The sequence below is a fragment of the Neopelma chrysocephalum genome, unplaced genomic scaffold (assembly GCF_003984885.1).
Source record: "Neopelma chrysocephalum unplaced genomic scaffold, ASM398488v2 Primary Assembly neopelma1_97102, whole genome shotgun sequence".
Lineage (NCBI taxonomy): Eukaryota > Metazoa > Chordata > Aves > Passeriformes > Pipridae > Neopelma > Neopelma chrysocephalum.
This window is the reverse complement of record NW_020925744.1, coordinates 2,020,276-2,037,994: the sequence shown is the minus strand read 5'-3', so window position 1 is coordinate 2,037,994 and position 17,719 is coordinate 2,020,276. Positions and strand designations below refer to the sequence as shown.

General features: G+C 36.8%; 1 protein-coding gene across 1 annotated transcript in view; it reads right to left on the bottom strand.

Moving 5' to 3' along the window:
- Positions 1-1,790: 1,790 nt before the first annotated feature.
- Positions 1,791-17,719, bottom strand: part of SV2C (synaptic vesicle glycoprotein 2C) — a 115,756-nt gene continuing 99,827 nt past the window's right edge. Inside the window, exon 13 of the mRNA XM_027671506.1 lies at positions 1,791-10,683. Within this exon, the coding sequence (XP_027527307.1) occupies positions 10,500-10,683 (184 nt within the window). The 3' untranslated portion in view covers positions 1,791-10,499. The remainder of the gene's footprint in view (positions 10,684-17,719) is intronic.

The following is a 17,719-nucleotide window of genomic DNA, read 5'->3' as shown; positions in this document are numbered from 1 at the left end:
TGATGTGAAATGCATCTGCAGAGAGTGCATTAACCTATATACTGTGAAAATTTACATATGGTGATACCAGAAAACATACAGAATGGTATGATTTTCAGTTTAGCTTAGTACTTTTAGGAAAGTCTATGAGGAATTTTCAGCCAACACTTCTTATCTCTGCTGCCACTGTAAAGTGTATTAAAAAGTTCCAAAGGTGACTAAATTGGATGGGGAGCATTCAGGCTAGATACTGATCTCACATAAGCCCAATACATCACCTATGTAACATTACAATTGCTATGGATTAAATATTAATTATAGCCTAACTGGTATCCTATTGGAAAGCAAAGCATATGGATGATTCACATGATCTAATTTAACATCTGTTCTCAGACGACATTTTGACAACACAAAATGCCTCCCATTCTTACATTTGCATCCTCAGTCTATATGCACTTGTATCATCTTGTACAATACATAGACAGAAACACACAAACAAAGTGCTATGAATTAAGCATCACCATTTTGATAGCATAGTTTTGACAGCTAGGAATGTGCACATGTCTTCTTCCAAAATTCTTTTGGAGGAATGCTGCCCTACAAGCAAAGTGGCCTTTTTTGCAGGATGATGTGCTCCAAAACAAGACTCCCTGCTACTGAAGGTTTTCTAGAGATTAGGTGAAGTTTCTGAAAGGTAACTGTGAAGACTATCTGCCAATCTTTGCGCACACTCCCTTTTGGATTATTGGCCTATCTTCTGCACAAAACAGCAGAAGATAAGAAGATAAGCATTTTTTCCCAGAATGAGAAGACACATCTCCATTAGAGGATGAGAGCAGTGCACCCTTCAAATGCAGGTAGATGAGGATGTACATCTAAGGAGACTTAAAATATGAATTAGTACTTAATAAATAAAAGGGGTTTTTTCCATACTGTACCACAAAAAACTCCAGTTGCCAAAGGACAATCACAAAATCATATTTGTCCTTCATCACTGGGTTTTGCAGACAGTACTCTTTGCATGCACTGAAAAAACAATTCACATGTAGCTTAACTTTTCCCTGTTGGTGATACAGCTAAAGGGGCTCATGTGTTTTGTTTAGCCCATCATCTGTTTGGAATAACCTATATTTGGAAATGTGTTTCTGATCCAGCTATAGAAATGTCAGAATATAAATAACTCAGCATTTTTTTGTTACTTTAAAGCTACCACATTTGATCTGTTGACACTTTTTAGAAATCCCTAGTGCACAAATGCAATGAAGTTAATATTGTTGCTGTACTGCTTCAGTTTCGGGAGTTTCTGTGTTGTTTTTTGGTTGTGTGTGTAGTGGGTTTTTGTTTGGTTGGTTGGTTTGTTTGGGGTTTTTTCTGTGAATACTAAGTTCTTATGGAACCATAGTTTTTGCATACATTCCCATTGGCCTTTCAGATGCATGAATGATCATACCTTGCAGCAGGATGCTTTTCACATGGAGTTAGACTAGACCCTTTGGGTGATAATGTACTCCTGCAGTGCAGTTATAAAGTGAAAGGCCATGTGCCCATTTTGTGTAGTTATGTACCATGAAAATATGCATCCCAGATGGTTAACAAAAGAGCTTTGCCTCTTGCAACTATAGTAACTCTTACTCTATCCTTTTTTTTTAACAGTCATGTAAATTCACTTAATTTTATTAACTTGGTCCATGTTTACTTTTACTGCATATTCAATCTCTATTACAAGGTAAAACAACTGGGTTTTTGTATGGTGGGTAGCATAGTATTTTGTGGATAGAGAAGAACAATGTTCTGGCTATCATCACACCTGGTATGTGTTCATTGCAGAAAACAAATCTTTATTTTAATATAGCAGAGCAAAAAATCATCCCCATTTATTAATCTGATGTACACTAAATAACTTTGCATTTGTTACACAGATGATAAATATTTTGCAGATAAATTTATAAACACTTCCACATTTTATAGATTTATACTGTACACAGTCATCCTACACAGAGCATGCCCTTTCACAAATATACAGACAGCTTTCCTCAGGGGACTTAATTAAAAACACTTGGTCAAACATTTTGGAAGCTGGCAATCTGACACAGAGGAGGATACTGGAAAGATGAGTTCACAATTGTACCAGCTGGACTTGAAATGAAAAATTCAGAACTCTGAAAGAGAGAATTTATCAAGGCACACACATGCAAACACATATATAAAATAGTGATGACTGTAACTTGCTTTACAGGAGATCACACAGAGCAGTAAAGGAAACAAAGAAAGAAGGAGCGAGGTCAGGACCATTGCCAAGATTTGCTGCAGATTAGCAGATCTGAAGTTGAATTCCCCTGTATAAATGACAATTCAACTTCAAAGTAGCTTGTTACCGTATATACAATATGTACATGTTCCCTTGCACCAACAAATGGAGACTGTCAGAAATGGTTATGATTTTCTTGACAACATGTGAACACTAATATACCTGTGTGTTTGTATACTGAAGACTGTTTGAAAAATTGTGTTGCCAGTTGACTCAGAGCAGCTGGAAATTTGAGTGGAAGTTTAGAAGGGGAAACTGCAAACAGAAAATAACCACAAAAAAACTAGGGAAGAATACACGTTTTTCTCCTATTGCTTACCATTAGAAAACACTAACAAAGAAAATCAGTAACCTAACAATGCCAGTAAAGCACAGTGAAGGCAAAAACTCACCTTTCTGTACCTCATCCTTGATACCCAATTTCTGCATATATGACATTACACTGCAGTGGAAACTCCCCACTTAAAAAAATACCTAATTATGTATAGTGTATATATTTGAGGCCAAGTATGTGATACAATTTAACTGTCATTGCCACATAGAAGGTAATATTATCTACTGCTACTATAGATGTGAATAACAATTTTCTACTTAAAACTGTTAGCTCATGATCACAATTAAAATCTATATGCTATGGCCTCATACACTGAGTATGTATTTTCTCCTTGTAAACTTTTCCTACTTTCTGAAAAGTACTATGACGTAAGCACTGCTAGCCTTTCTTAGCCTCCTCCCAAAGGTTTGGTATAGACTGGTATTCAGCTTATCAACTTACATAACAAATGGGAATAAAAAAGAATAGCAAGCTGCTTGGTTGGTTGGTTGGTTTTAATCTTATTATAGAGTTGGCTTTCCTGTAGCAAATATACATTCCTTCCTTTAGAAGGAATACACCCTTTCTTCTGCTTTCTTACTTCTGTAGCATGAGTGCATGTCCCCTACCAAAGGAAGCTCACTGTAAGGAGTGAGCATCCTGCAAAGAGGGAAGAAGCAATGTAGCAGATGCCAGAGCTTTTGAAAGAGCTCTTTCCACCATCATTGGTCTGTGTGCATGTGCTGATATTTTCATGATGAATGTGCTTGAATTGTAGCCACCATGACTTTATATGGCACAAATTACTGTAGAAGATCCTCATGGGTGTTAATCATTAATTGAAAGACATCCTGGCAATGGCTCTGTTTCAGGCTGGTCAAAGACTGCTGATAAGAACAGCAGCAAATAATTTTTTAACCACATCACTAGAACGACTGCAACTACGTATGCAGAAACAATGAAAAACATACAATATAGGAAATCACAGACATTTTCTCATACATTACTCAGAAGTTAGCATGTTGATATCCCCATGGACCATTTTGAAGGCCTTTCGGTTGAATAAGACAGAAGTCATAGCTTTTAGGAGTTTATGTATCTGAGAGCGCTGTGTCTCCTAGTCACTGGAATACAACCAGTGCCTTTGCATGCTGTTTTGCTTTTTGGCACAGTGTGGCGGGGCAGTAGGATGGGCTGGGCAGGTAGGGAAAGGCAACAGCTAAGTGAAAGCTCATTTTTCAGACCATCTCAGGAATTCTCTTCCGATGCCTGAAAGCTAATGGCCAGTTGAGATGCATCTTGGCATCCCAACAATTTTGCACGATTAAGTAAAGGTCTCTGCACAAGGAATGGAGCAGGATGTTGTTTTTGTTCAAAGCATAATGCACAATGCAAAAATCTGTCATATAGAATGAGATGAGAACATGGTTTTAAGTCTTACATTCACCTGTGTTATAGAGAGGTGGCTGTGTACGTATGTGTGTATACTTACCCACATGCGTATCTGTATATGTATTCACCTCTAACTGTGTAATACTTCTTTAAAATATCCAATATTATATAGCTGCAGGCTAGGATTTAAAGAAAACATCTGAGAAAATAAAAGTAATTGAAGGCTACATCTTGATTTCTTACTTTTCATGGTTTGCATTTAATTTGATTCCATTTCATTATTTTTCCTTACCTTCTTCTTTTGAAGGATCATCTTTTAACTGAGTAAGACAAACCTATGTAAGATTCACAAATTACTTTTGTCACATAGCCAGTGAGGGGACAAGCATATATTTACAAGGTAGAGATTAAGAGGATATAAGACATGTCTTATAGGTAAGAATACATGCAGTATTGTAAAACAGAAATGCTAGCTGACAACTCTAGCTCTAGGCAACAAATGAAACTGGAACAACATATAAGACGTTGGACTCTTGCAGAGTACTGTGCTTGCAGTGAGTTATGAGTGCTGTGCTTTAGCAGCAATTGGTTTCATATTGTTTGGTCAGGACTACTGGTGAAAACTGAATGCCAAAATTAGAAAGTAGGAAGCTAAGCAAAAAAGCAGATTCTTGGGATCCAAGCAAAATGAGCTTAGGTGGCTTGCTGTGGAGAGAGTGCTGAAGGCCAACCTGCCGGCTCTCTTTCTCTCTCACTTTCTCTCTCACTTGTGGACTGATGTGTCTGGCTACAACTCAGATGTGTTGATGACCAGAGTGGGGGGCAAGGTCTCTAAAATCTTCTTGGTTACGTGGCATTAAAAGGTACATTCATGAATAGCCTGGGTGGAAAGAACAATACTTTTGTGTCAGGTCATCCTCATCCAAATACTTTTGTTGTTAAGTATTCTCAAATCTTTGGTTATTGAACTGTGTACTAGTCAGAAGTGAGCAATATGTTCTAGATCTTTGTCAAGCAAGTTAGATTGTTTACCCCATAAAGCAATTGCACTGTATTTTTCCTAAACATTTTGGTCCTGGTAAATGTAGACTGTATGTATCTTGTGGGAAAAGACTGCCAAAAATTACTGCTTTATTCATTTTTAGTTGCACGGGATGTACTCAAACTAGAAAGTAGAGTTACGTATTACAGGCCAGCATCTTTGTAGATAATTCAACATATTATTAAATAAGAAAAGTAAATCAATCAGGCCCAATTTGTCTTTTTCCTGCTTTTGACATGCTAAGTCACTGCATCAAAGACAAGTCCTGAATGTGGATGGAGTTCTATGTAGTAATCTTATACACCTAGAGTAGGACTACATGTTGAAGGATCCTTCCTTTACAGGAAGAAGTAGTGAATTTACCACTACAAAAAAATAAAATATGCAGATGATGATAGTGGATCCAAAAATATTTTGCAACACTTGGTTGAAATTACTGACATTAGAAGAAAGCAAATGAGGCTGACTTCAGCACATGGTCTGGTTGTAGACTGTGAGTTTAAGTGAAGGTAAGGGAAATCTGCAAGGAGCATTATAAACTGATGCATTTTATTTAATTCAAGTTTTGAATTGAGTTCCAGATTTTCTGGCTAAAATGTCTTTTCTCATTCCACATGACTGCCCGATCCCTGTCTTACCTTAAAACTACAGGCAAAAGTCTGTCTTTTCATACTGCATTTCCTGGACCAGCAGCATTGGAAAGTACTAATGCAGGCAAATACCTAATATTTTACAGTAAGTTTAATGAACAAGAAGGCAGGAAATATAGAGGAAAAGCAGTTTCTCAGACATGTTTTCTTCAGCAATATGATTACGGAACATGTGTTTTCTTTCAAAACACCAGAGGAAGTGGAACATTTCTGTTTTCACTTCTTGTGTCTTTGACCCCCTGAGTGCAAGGATTCATTTTTAGCATTGTGATTGAAATTTCAATTGCATTTCCAGGTTATTAAACAGGAAACATGGCTTGTTCATTGTATTAGCATGATATCGTCTTGTTTAGGTAAAGAGGTGTGACTGGATGTAAACATCTTTCTCTGACTAATAAAGATTAATTTAACACTCACAATGGAGAAGAGAGCTAAAGCCCAGCACACAGAGGCTGTCCATATGAGGGGCTGAGGACTATATTAGATTGCTAAGAATTGGAATCAGCAGTTGTGTCTCAAGAGTAGTTAGATGAAGATAAGGCTCCATAGTGGTAGGAAAAGAAAAAAAGGATACAGAATATTATTTCCTCGAAATGGGGCTGAGCTAGGTGCACAGACAAGAAGATTCCCCCATATCTGTACCCACAGCAGGACCCCAACAGGGGCCATTCTGAGAGGATGCCTCTCCTTGTATTAGGTCAGCCTTCTGGTTATGTAGGGAAACGTGGAATCTGGCTGCCTCAAAAGGACAGTATTCACAGAAGGACTTCTGTGGTTGCTTTCCATATTGTTTTAAAAAGATATGGCCAAATTGCAAAAGATATGTGGCAAAACTTCTTACTAAATATTACTAGGAAGTCAGAAGCTGGTGAGAACAGAAGGAGAGAGTTTTGATTTTCTTTAAGATTGGTCCTCTAGTAAGAAAAGTAATTTGGGATGGAACAAATGGAATGGCATGAAGAGAAAGTGAGCAGAGCTTGAGCTAGCAATCTTAACTTTGCCCCACTTTCCCAAGATGATAAAGGAGGAGTAGACTACAGGAGGCATCAGGTAGGAAGGCTAACCCTTTTTCACCAGTGTCCAAGCCATGTCGTACACAACTCTGTAAGGGGACTGGTTAAAATCATGCATAGGGAGGAAGGTTTCCCAGTACATCATTCATTATCAATCCTCTTCAGCACTCCACCATTTACACCTACTCTTGGTTCCCTTGCTAGGAGCTTGCACTCAGCAGTGCAATGCACACCATATGTTTTAGCACATGCTTCTAAGCAACAAGGTGCTAACATGGGTATAGCCAATCTGGTTAAAACGTACAAACATAACGAATAAGATGCTTTCAAGAAATAAGAGTTTGCTAAGTCAAACTCTACTGTTACACAACCTGTAAGGAGTAAAACTAATTCAAACAAAATTTCTTTGCCAAAAATGAAAACATGTGGTCTCTTTCATGGGCAGTTTTCAAATTTCAGAATAGTTGATCGTCATAGTTAATAGCATTCTAAATACTGTCAGTCTTCTCTGTTTTCAGGGACCATTGTACTTTTTGTCACTGCTGCTGTTGGGATGAGTTTTCAGCTGTATAGGATAACACTAGACATTATATCCTACTTCAATTTAGACTGACAGGAATTTCCAGTTAGCAGTCAGTTCTGTGACCAAAACAGACAAATAAGCAGTTTTGATTACATTTGCTTTATATCTGTGATGTACAAATGCTATCAAGTTTGATTCTCTCTGGTGTATAAGGGATATAAACAGGCCACTAAGTGATTCTTTGTTTCAGATATAAGTGAATAGACATAGAAAGGAAGTGCCATTCCTACCATCCAGTATTTATTACCTGAGATTGCTTGTGAGGCCGCAAAAAAAGACAGATTCACTAAGACTGGTCAAATTACTTTTGTTTATAATGTGAGTACCATTTGTGTCCAGATCTCCATAAATTAAGGATTTCTGATCAAGTCTGTGGATTGCACCTATCTCACCAAGTTATTTGTAGCATGAAGTTGCAGTCACTTCTTTTGTCTTTGTGAGATGAATCTTTACTGCACTCAAGCAAAAACTGTTGATTGTTCAAACAACTTTGATGCTGGCTTGCACACTAGTTCAAATCTGCTCATCATTCAAATTAGCTCATCACCTAGGGAAATTCTAACTTTAGGTTTGTTTCATATGTTGGAAATGTTGGCGGATTTTTTTTCTTTGTTCATCTCTTCCATTTACTTTTTCTCCCAATTCCTATCCACTATTCTTCTTTTTTTTTTCCCTGCCCTAGAACATTCACTTAATTCTGGACCATGCAAGGTCCCCATAGTCCTGAATTTTTTAACATTTACTAATTCTGTTATTGCTATATTACATTTCATCCAGACTTAATCACATACTCATGACATAGTCAGGATTTAGAATAAGACCCAGCGTTGAAATCGACATAGTTTTACATGTAATGAGATTTTAGAGTGTTAAATTTGAACCACAACCCTCAAAAGCTGAATCTTATTTTCCCATGGCCCATTTCCTCCAAGCTGGTCAGGTGGTATGAAGTGTATCTGAATGTTTTTGGGAATCGCATGCAGAGATGGGCAGAATATATTACTCCAAGAGGACAGTGCACAGCGACATAATGCAATATTTTACCATTGCTTTTAATGTTTACTCGAAATATGTACAGAGGCTTCAGATTTCAAAATAACTTATGCAGTAAGTACAAGGATGTGAACATGTGCTACTAATGAATGGCACAGAGAAATAGGGCTCAAATACAATACTCATTGCAGAAAACAGCCTTGAAATAATATTAAGGCTATGACTAGTAGACAAAAGCCGTAGATGTGAAAATGAGGCCAGGATTTTGTTCTTATCCTAGAATTTACTAAAAATTATTCTTCCTCCTTTATTAGCATAGTCTAGAAATTTAAAAGACATGCTTAAGTCAGATTTAAACATAGAATATTTCATCTCAAATACCTTGACTGTTAATATTCCAAAATAAATACACTTTCTAATTTTTTTCTTACTGTAACATATTTAAATTATCACCATCAAAATAATGCCCCCTAGTTTTCCATACTCATGCTTTTTTAATTCTGACACTTTTCTAATTTAATAGCAGAAAACCACATCTTGGGCTAACATTTTTTGCACTACAATATGTAGCACAGGCATTTGTTAGTAACTGAAAATGCCACTTCTAAAATCAGTAGATTAAACAGTGAACTTTAAATCTATTGAGCGATCTTCTTATGTAGACTTTTACTGAGTCTTTTAATATGACAAAGACAATGACTGATACAGAATGCAGTGATAGATACTAGTACCCAAATCTAAGTTCACATGTAATAGCAAAGGAAAAATTAATGAAAAAAAAATCTTTCTTATGACACAATGACATTATCTGAAAGCCTAATTTCTTTGGCAACAATTCATATACCTAATAATTGTTGTCAAACATAATTAGAAAAAAAATACTGATAAATTTTTCTGTATGTTGTATAGAAAATTTGTTATTTGACACTTGAAACTGCAGATAGTTCATCAGCTATTACAACTTAGCTCTACTGAAAGCAAGGCCAGTTTCTGTCATCAGAAGATCTGCCTCTTTGATAACTTTATATAATATGTATTAAATTTTTAATGCTAACATTTTAAACAGATTCCATAACCTTTTACATAGCATTAAGACTGATGGGGAACTTTACTGCAATCCATAACAGTCCACAGCATAGAAGGAATAGATTTACTGCCATTTACTTTCCATCCATGCTCTTGGTCTAATAAAAACATTACCACTCTCTGCAGCCTTGTCATGGCTTCTTTCTTAATGGCCTTTCAGAGAGACACTTGAAAGTATTAAATGGTGAGACATCTCTAGAACTATTTAAAATTAGCTGAGAAAATTATTATATTAAGAAGTGTATAAACTATGAAAAAATGAAGTTGTTTATATATATAAATATCAAACAAACCTCTGAAAGTATCTTACTTACCATGTAGTTCACTGGCCTGATTCTTCCTTTATTCATACTTCAAACAACAAAAATATTTGCATTAATTCACAGTTTTAAAATGGAAAAAATATTCCAGATGCCACAAGTGAGAATAAAGCAAAATTTTTCTGAAGGATCAGCAGTGAAGAGTGAAAATGTTCATTTTGTTATTCTCTTTACTGCATACCCATATGGACTTTTAAATTCCCTGCAGTAGTTGTTGCCTTCTCCTCAGCCAACATGGGATGTAGTTGGTAATCTTTACTTTAGATTGAAACTGCCTAAAAATATTTACCAGGAATTTTTGCCACAAGTTTTTACCACCTAAGCACAGCTGCAGATCAGTGTTCTCAGTATTGATGCGATTTGTAGAGTTTCCTGATAAATGCTGCATGCATTGATACATTAACATTCTCTGCACCAATACTGCTAAGTAATTGACTTGCACATCTGTACATTACAAAAGCTCACAATGCCATGGCCAAATTTAGCATGTGATTTTTAAACAATGTGACTGCTTTCATTTTTAAATGTCTGGTAATCAGTATGGTTTTTACCTTCCTGGATATGTCACCGAAACTGTTTTAAGAGGTAGCTTCGCAGTTTGAAGTTAAATGGTTTTGAACATTAATGTAAGCAAGCAAACAAAAGTGAAATTTAAATTTTCATACAGAGGTTTCTAAATCTCTGCTACTCCAAAGTATCTTTTGAGTTTGATTTCTGACATTTGAGCACTCTATGTTGAGAATCTGAAGCCTTTGCACCATTGGTCAGGAGAGCTGACACTTGTACAAAGAAGGAAATAAACAGTAAATGTTTTTGCCATTTACATCAACACCTGTGTTCTTGTGTCAGGAAGCCGAAGTCCTACCAGACCTCCACATACCAGAACAGTAGAAGCAAGGAGAATAGGGATTGCTTTGGTGATACCAACAAGGGAACCAAATATTAGGTTTCCAAGTACAGCTGCAGCTTTGCATAGTGCATTCAAAAAGCCAAAGCCTGTTGCCCTAGAAGAGAAAACAGAAGAAAATTTTAAAAAAGAGTGAAAGAGTAAAGCCTTTGTGACAAATCCTCAGTGGGAATAAATCAGTACAGCCCCAATATCTTACACACAGTCTATGCCAATAATGATTCTGTGCTTGTATTTATAATGTGAAATCAAAGCTCAGCTGCTACAGTACTTGGTTGAGGCAAACTCATTTTGCTGCCTCAGGGACCAAAATGTGAAACTGATGACAGAATGGGTGAGTTTGCAGCTCTAGAGTAGAACATGGGACTTGCAAATGCAAATTCAGCAAGAGTTAAAAGGCCGGATTAGGAGAGAATGGATGTGTCAAGCAGCTCTCAAAAACGAACTGCTTGGGGATCTGGGAAAGAAGTCATCAGAATTAAAGGATGATCACCTTTAATAAAAATAAAAAATAAAAATTAATTTCTTACAGGTCATACACGTTGAATCAATGCTTTTTCAAAAGGCTAATGAGACCTCCAATAATAATGGATGTTTACCTCTTAGAGGTAAAGAAGATAGGGCATATAAAAACCTGTTTGCTGCAAAAGTGGTATCTGAGAAACTTTGGAGGAAAGGGAAAGGAAATAGATTGCCAACAGAAAGTATGACACAAGCAATTCAGGTGGGCTCTTGCATTGCAGTGGTGTGATTATAGTAGTCTGAAATAAAGTGTTCTAATTGTTTGGTGGCCCATGCACAGATGTATTGTTCAAATTGCTATCATTTTCATAAATTGTGTTTTGATGTGACCATATGATTCATAGATACAGGAGTAAACTTCCCCTTCCAGAAGTGTCCTAACAAAAATACCTGTATGATGGTAGAATCTCTAACACTTCTCAAATCCCTTAGAAATGAAAGAGAGAAAGACTATGTAGAGCTCACATTGTGTTTGCTGTGGAAAAAAATAATAAAAATCAGGAAGACAGATGTTCTAATTTTCAGAAAAAAAAATGTTTCTTTCTTGTACTGTGATTAAAAGGCCCTAGTCTAAACAGAAGGTATTAACAGAAATGGTAGTGGTCTGACTGACTAAAAAGATTCTACTGAGGTACATGTGAGGAAAGGGAAGAAGTCTTATGCTCAGAGGTACAATGAATTTCTAGGAAGCTTGAAAAACTTCTACTGGAGCTCCTAAAGAGCAGCCCAGAGAATCAACTTGAAGTAAGCAGACTTGATCCCAGCTGAGAGCAAGGATATTATCTCTCAGTGCTCTTCACAGAACTGTTTTTTGATTTTGAAAACTGAAAACCATGATAAGAAAGGAGAAGAGATCCTCTGTCTCAATAAACTCATGGCCATGGCCACAGCCCAGAGTGTCAGAGTTCATCTCCTCTGCTCTCTGGCAAATCTGGATCTCAATAGTGTTGATCAGTTAGGCCTTTCCAAGCCAAATAACAGGAGAGAGGTAAAAACTTCTCTCTAGTACAGTTGACCAGGGTACAGGCATTTTCAGTGCTAACCATGCCCTGTCTGGAATACTGTGCTTCAGAACAACATCAGTCCTGGTATATTTGAGGACCCTGCATCAGAAGAATGATGTAGGTAGGTCTAGATCCTTCAGGTATATTTCTAAATCACTCTAGTTGTTCTAAGAAACATAGCTCTAGTTAACCCACAGGGTCAAATTTGCAATTATGGTACTTTTATTGTCAAATTCTTAAATCAGTTATAAGGATGTCTGCAGAACAGAATTAAGACATGGAACAGACTAATTAATACACCTTCAAAATGTTTTTTTTTCCAGTGTGTCACAGACCAAAGTCACTCCACTTGCCTAAAACCTTATGAAAGCAAAATCAGACGTTCCGGTGTAAGCTCTGTGTATTACATGCCTTTTCTGAATCTGGGACAAAACACAAGTTACTGTTTTTTACTGAGTGATTATAATCCTAACATATTTATTATTAGTCTGGCAATATGTCTCTTGCAATCCACATCACTATTTTAATCTCTCTAAAATACCTCATATTTAGCAAAGAAATTACTAATTTTTCTGAAATAAGCACCATTCCTCATTGTGTAAAACATGGCATCCATCCAGATGTTGCATGACAATAAGTATTGATGATATCTAAGGAGGAAGAGACAGGTCATTGCAATGGCAGGGTAGAAACAACTCAGAAAACTTTGGAAAAAAATCCAAAAAGAAGAGACTCAGATATGCTTCCTGAATGTTCAAAGCCCTTACTTTTCAATTTGATTGAACTTGCAGTACTTTTACAGAATACCTAGTGCTAATAAAAGCTAAACATGCACATCTTGTGGATAATAATTTTGAAAATGACATATTCTGCCCCCCAGCAGTCCAGACCCCTGAGGGCTGCCAGAGAGAGCAGCAGATGAGGAAATTTTGGAAGTGTTGCTTATGGAGATTTCTGACAGAGAAACATTTGCAGCACCTCCTTGCAAATACCTTCCTCAGAGGAGGAATGAGCAAGTTAAAACTTGCCCATTTTATGCACGACCTTTGGAGGAATTGGTCTGAAGGAGGAGCGTGAGATACACTGAAGGAAGCAGCGAAGAGCCACCCTACTGGAATAATCTTCCAAAGCCTATGAGAAGACAATCAAAACTCTAGTGCAGAAACATTTGCACTACAAGGGCAGATAAAGCCCAGACTATCTGGAAGAAGCTGATGCAGGATGGTGGGTAGCTACTGAGGGGGAAGGAACTTCAGACTGACACATCTTCTAAGGCTCACATAATCACAGACTGAATAAGGTTGAAAGGGATCACACTGGGTCATCTGCTTCAACCTCCCTGCTTATGCAGGGTCATCCTAGTCCAGCAGGTTGCACCTGTACTGGTGCAGGGGGTTATTCTTCCCAGGTGTGGGACCCTACATTTGGCTCTGTTGAATTTCAGCCTGTTCTGCCCATCTCTCCAACCTGTTGAGGTCCTTCTGAAGGGCTACACAGAGCATGCAGGTAAGAAGGAGGATCATGAAGAGGAAAGGCTGTGTTAAAATAGACTGTATCACAAGCAAGTAGAAAGAGGTTAAAGAGAACACAACTGGACTGGAAAACTGAGTTTATGTGATAGGATACCAATAGATTGCAGCTATTCTGAAGTAGTCGGGGAAAGAAGAAGAAAAGAGGCAGAATGGTTCTCATTTCAGACTCATTTATGCACAGAAAGTATTTCAAAACTTATGGTGGTGACTGGTTGTGATTTGTGTCTACACATGTAAATATGACTTCTTCAGTTGCCAGTGCTGATGTAAAATCAAACTTGCCCCCAAATAACGGTAACAGGAAAAAAACCCTAACCGTGATCACACAGAGAAATTAGACACCTGGTTGTCAGCAGCCTCAGTATATTCAGAGAGATACCAGAACTCCCCAAAGAATATGTAGATCCAGCTAAAGCAAATTTGGATAGATACAGGCAGGAAATCTTTGGAAAAGCAATTGCACAAAACATATGGGGATGCTTTACTTATATTTAGTGGTTTTTTTATACTACCTTACAAAGGTAAACTGTTCCACAGATGTTAGCTGCTTATAGCAACCAGTTATAACAGGGGTCTGAATATAATTTTCTGAGCAATTTGAACCATTTTTGTCATGTGCTAGGCTCTACAGATGCCCCTGTGCTTTAGATCTAATATGGATTATATAGCCAAGATTACCTTATTAAGGCTTAAAGTAATTTTGTGTAATATTTGCTCAATACCTCTTGTGTCAATTTTGCCAATTGGAAGGGGTGGTTATCAGTCTAATCCCATTAGTGCTATCAAACTATAAACAAATATAAGTAAGACAAAATAAGCCCATTTTTATTGCCCTTGGCTGTTGTGATGATACAAAATGAAACCAGCACAAGTTCAATATTTTAATCTTTAGGCAGATTTAAGGCATGTCCTTTTGCCTAAAATAAGCACATCGTTGGCATGAACAATAAGATTTATACAGGCTTAAATAAAAGTTGTTATGACCTGTACCTGAAAAGCACTATCACTGTTCAACCTTCTGCCTTCATACCCTTCAATTTTAACACTGTGTTTGAATGTGAACTTGTTGTGTACTTGTAGTCAGAACAAAGTGTTCAAAGTGTTGTTGAGCTCTAGGGATAGCAAATTCAAACTCCTTGGTTGTTTAAACACCTTTCTTAGAACAGTGTTCATGATTCAAATCGGTTAAAATCTTTATTAATTCATGCCTTTCTAATTATTCTACTCAATTCAGTGGAGTAAAAATAGCCAGAAAATAAATACGCTGTAATATCACACACACATGTATGGCCATAGTCGTCTCTTGCAGCATTAGTACAGTCTCTGCTACAATGTTTCATGAAAGTGTTAGAGTGTCTGCAAATTATCAAAGATATATGATGTGTCATCTCAGCATCATGGACCAATTAAATGAAAAATTCCAAGAGTGTAGGGCTATTTGTATATACACCAATTTTCTTTCTGTTGATCAGTTACTGGGCAAACACACAAAAATGTCATTTTGACTCCATGAGTAGTCATTATTACTATTCAAGGGATATCCATGGCAAGAATCCCTTGTCCAGCAAGAGAATGCCCTTGAACCCTTCAGGAACATAAACAAGAAAGTGCTAGTGAAACAATTTGAGATTGTCTTAAAAAAAAAACCCAAAATAAAAAAAACAGGTACAGATTTTAGTATTGGTAGGAGAAAAATGTAGAAGTCTTTTATAGAAATGTCAGAGCTGAGAGAAAGCCGGATGTTACTGAAAAGGAATTTTCCCCAGCGTATTTTACTTTTGCCGCTGAGAAAGCTGCGACAAAGAAAAATGCTTAGCTTCCTTTCACCCAAGCCCTCCACAAAAACGGCAAGAGTCCAAACAGTTAAAAATAGAGGGATTATCCAAGACTTTAGATTAAAAGAGCTTGTTTCCTGATTGCCACATATGCTTCTCCTTAGACCAGGTGCTTATATTCCTACATAAAACAGTTCAGATCCGCTTTTCCACTGCTGATAGAGTACCAAAAACTTCATTGTCCTGCAGCAGAGTGCTACTGAATGTGTAGCAAACATATCCATTAACTTTCTTGCCAGAGCTAATGCTGAGCCTATCGAACAAGTTACAAGTAAACATTTAAATATCACTTTTGTTAGAGTTGATAATATGTAAAGTATTAAGAAGAGTTTCAGAATGTTCTATGGACAAGTTTCTATATATTTCCAGATATTTCATATTCTTTTAGAAAAACAGTACAAAAATGCATATTGTAGCTTATAGTGCTTAGTGTACAAATAATACTGTGGAATTTACCCTCCTGCCTTGGACTACTGCCTGAAGCATTGCGTAGTTTTGGCATGTCATGCCTTAAAAACATTATCATGAAATTTCAGCAAAATGCAGTTGAACTACATCCACAGGATGGCAGCAGAAAATAGCTGTCAGAAAATCTACTGTAAGTTGATGACTTCTGACAGCCACAAGAATACAAAATTGGACCCTGTGAGTAATTGTTATTCTGGGAATAGATCCTCAGGTATCAAGAAGAAGTGAAAAAATTAAATATAACGAACTGAAGAGAGGAGACTTATTTCTTAATTATAACAAACACTTATAAACTTATTTCAGAGGTAGTAAAAAAAGGCAAAACAGGATGACTTCATTTTATAGCACACCTTGACTTCTAAATATTTCTGGACAAGATTCAAACCCAGATGTCTGGCAGCTGTAGTAAAATGATGAATTGATGGTTATTTGATGCAATCTGACCTTGATTTACTCTGTGGGAGATGATCTATTACTATTCCACTTTCTATTTAGGTTTTGGTTATTTGTTGTATGAACTCCCTAATGAGAATCTTGGTTTATACAGTTGGTGCTTCCCAAGTTAGTTCACAAGAAGATACATATCATTTATGTGAAAGCAACAATTGCATTTTGAAGTCATAAAAATATCCTAATGTTCCTTCTTCTGAGAACTTTAACTCTCTTCCATTCATATTTGTATTACAGGCAGAGCTAGGAAACTGTGCAATGTTATTGCAGGCTCCTTGGGCACACACATTACAATGCAAGCCCTAATTACCTCATCACACAATATTTTTTCCGCATCACTCTGCCAATGCAGAGAACAAAGAGAGCTTGAGGGTAAAATATAAATGTAGTAAAGGAAATTTGGTTTTCCTCATCTGCTGCAGAAGTTGGAAGGTGTTTTCTAAATAAGGTTGGGGACTGCAACATGAGAAAGCAGTTTCATGGTTAAGGTAGTTGAGTGCTGTCAGGAGAAAGGATAAAATCCCTACTCCTGCCACAGAATTCACATATGATGCAAGTCACTTAAAGCTAACTAAATTGTCATAAGCATGTATTTTACATTTTCTGGGTGCTCAGCTTAGCACCTTCAGGTTTATGTCACCAAAGCGCTAGGCACTTGTATCCTGTAGTGGAAGTTAGACTTTCACCCATTCCTTCTTCTAAAATGCTCAGTGACTGGAATTGTTCGTACCACACACCCCAATCTATAGTTTTCTTCTCGCCTTATGCACAATACTAAAGTCACTTTTAACAATAACATTTTCCTTGATGCCTCAATTTCTACATCATCTGCTTACAAAACAGTTTTTGGAAAATATGGGAAGTTTATAAAAAAAATTAGGAAAGCACTTTAGGAGCACCCAAAAATGTTCACAAGATATTGTGAACGTTGCTGCTTCAGAGCAGTGCTTCCAAGTCTATGGAATAGTTTGGTTTGGCTTTTAAGAGGCCTTTATGACTGACCAAAGACTTCAGAACTTGCTGACTAGTCCAGAACACCAGAGCCCTTAAAGAAGATAAGGTAAAAGACAAGACAAAAGATGAGACAACATACAAGCCTTTACATTGTTGAGCTGGGTTAATTTACTTTCTTATTGGAAATCAGCTAGTTTATACTTAGTCATCATGAGTATTCTTTAAAAATTGTGTATTGAAAGGTTTAAAAAATAGTATTATATTGTCAGTCATTATTCATTGTTCCATATGTGCCATCTGGAAGACAGAAACCTACCTTTGACTAGCATTAGTAACATAATTTCCCATTTTATAACAACTTTGTCATC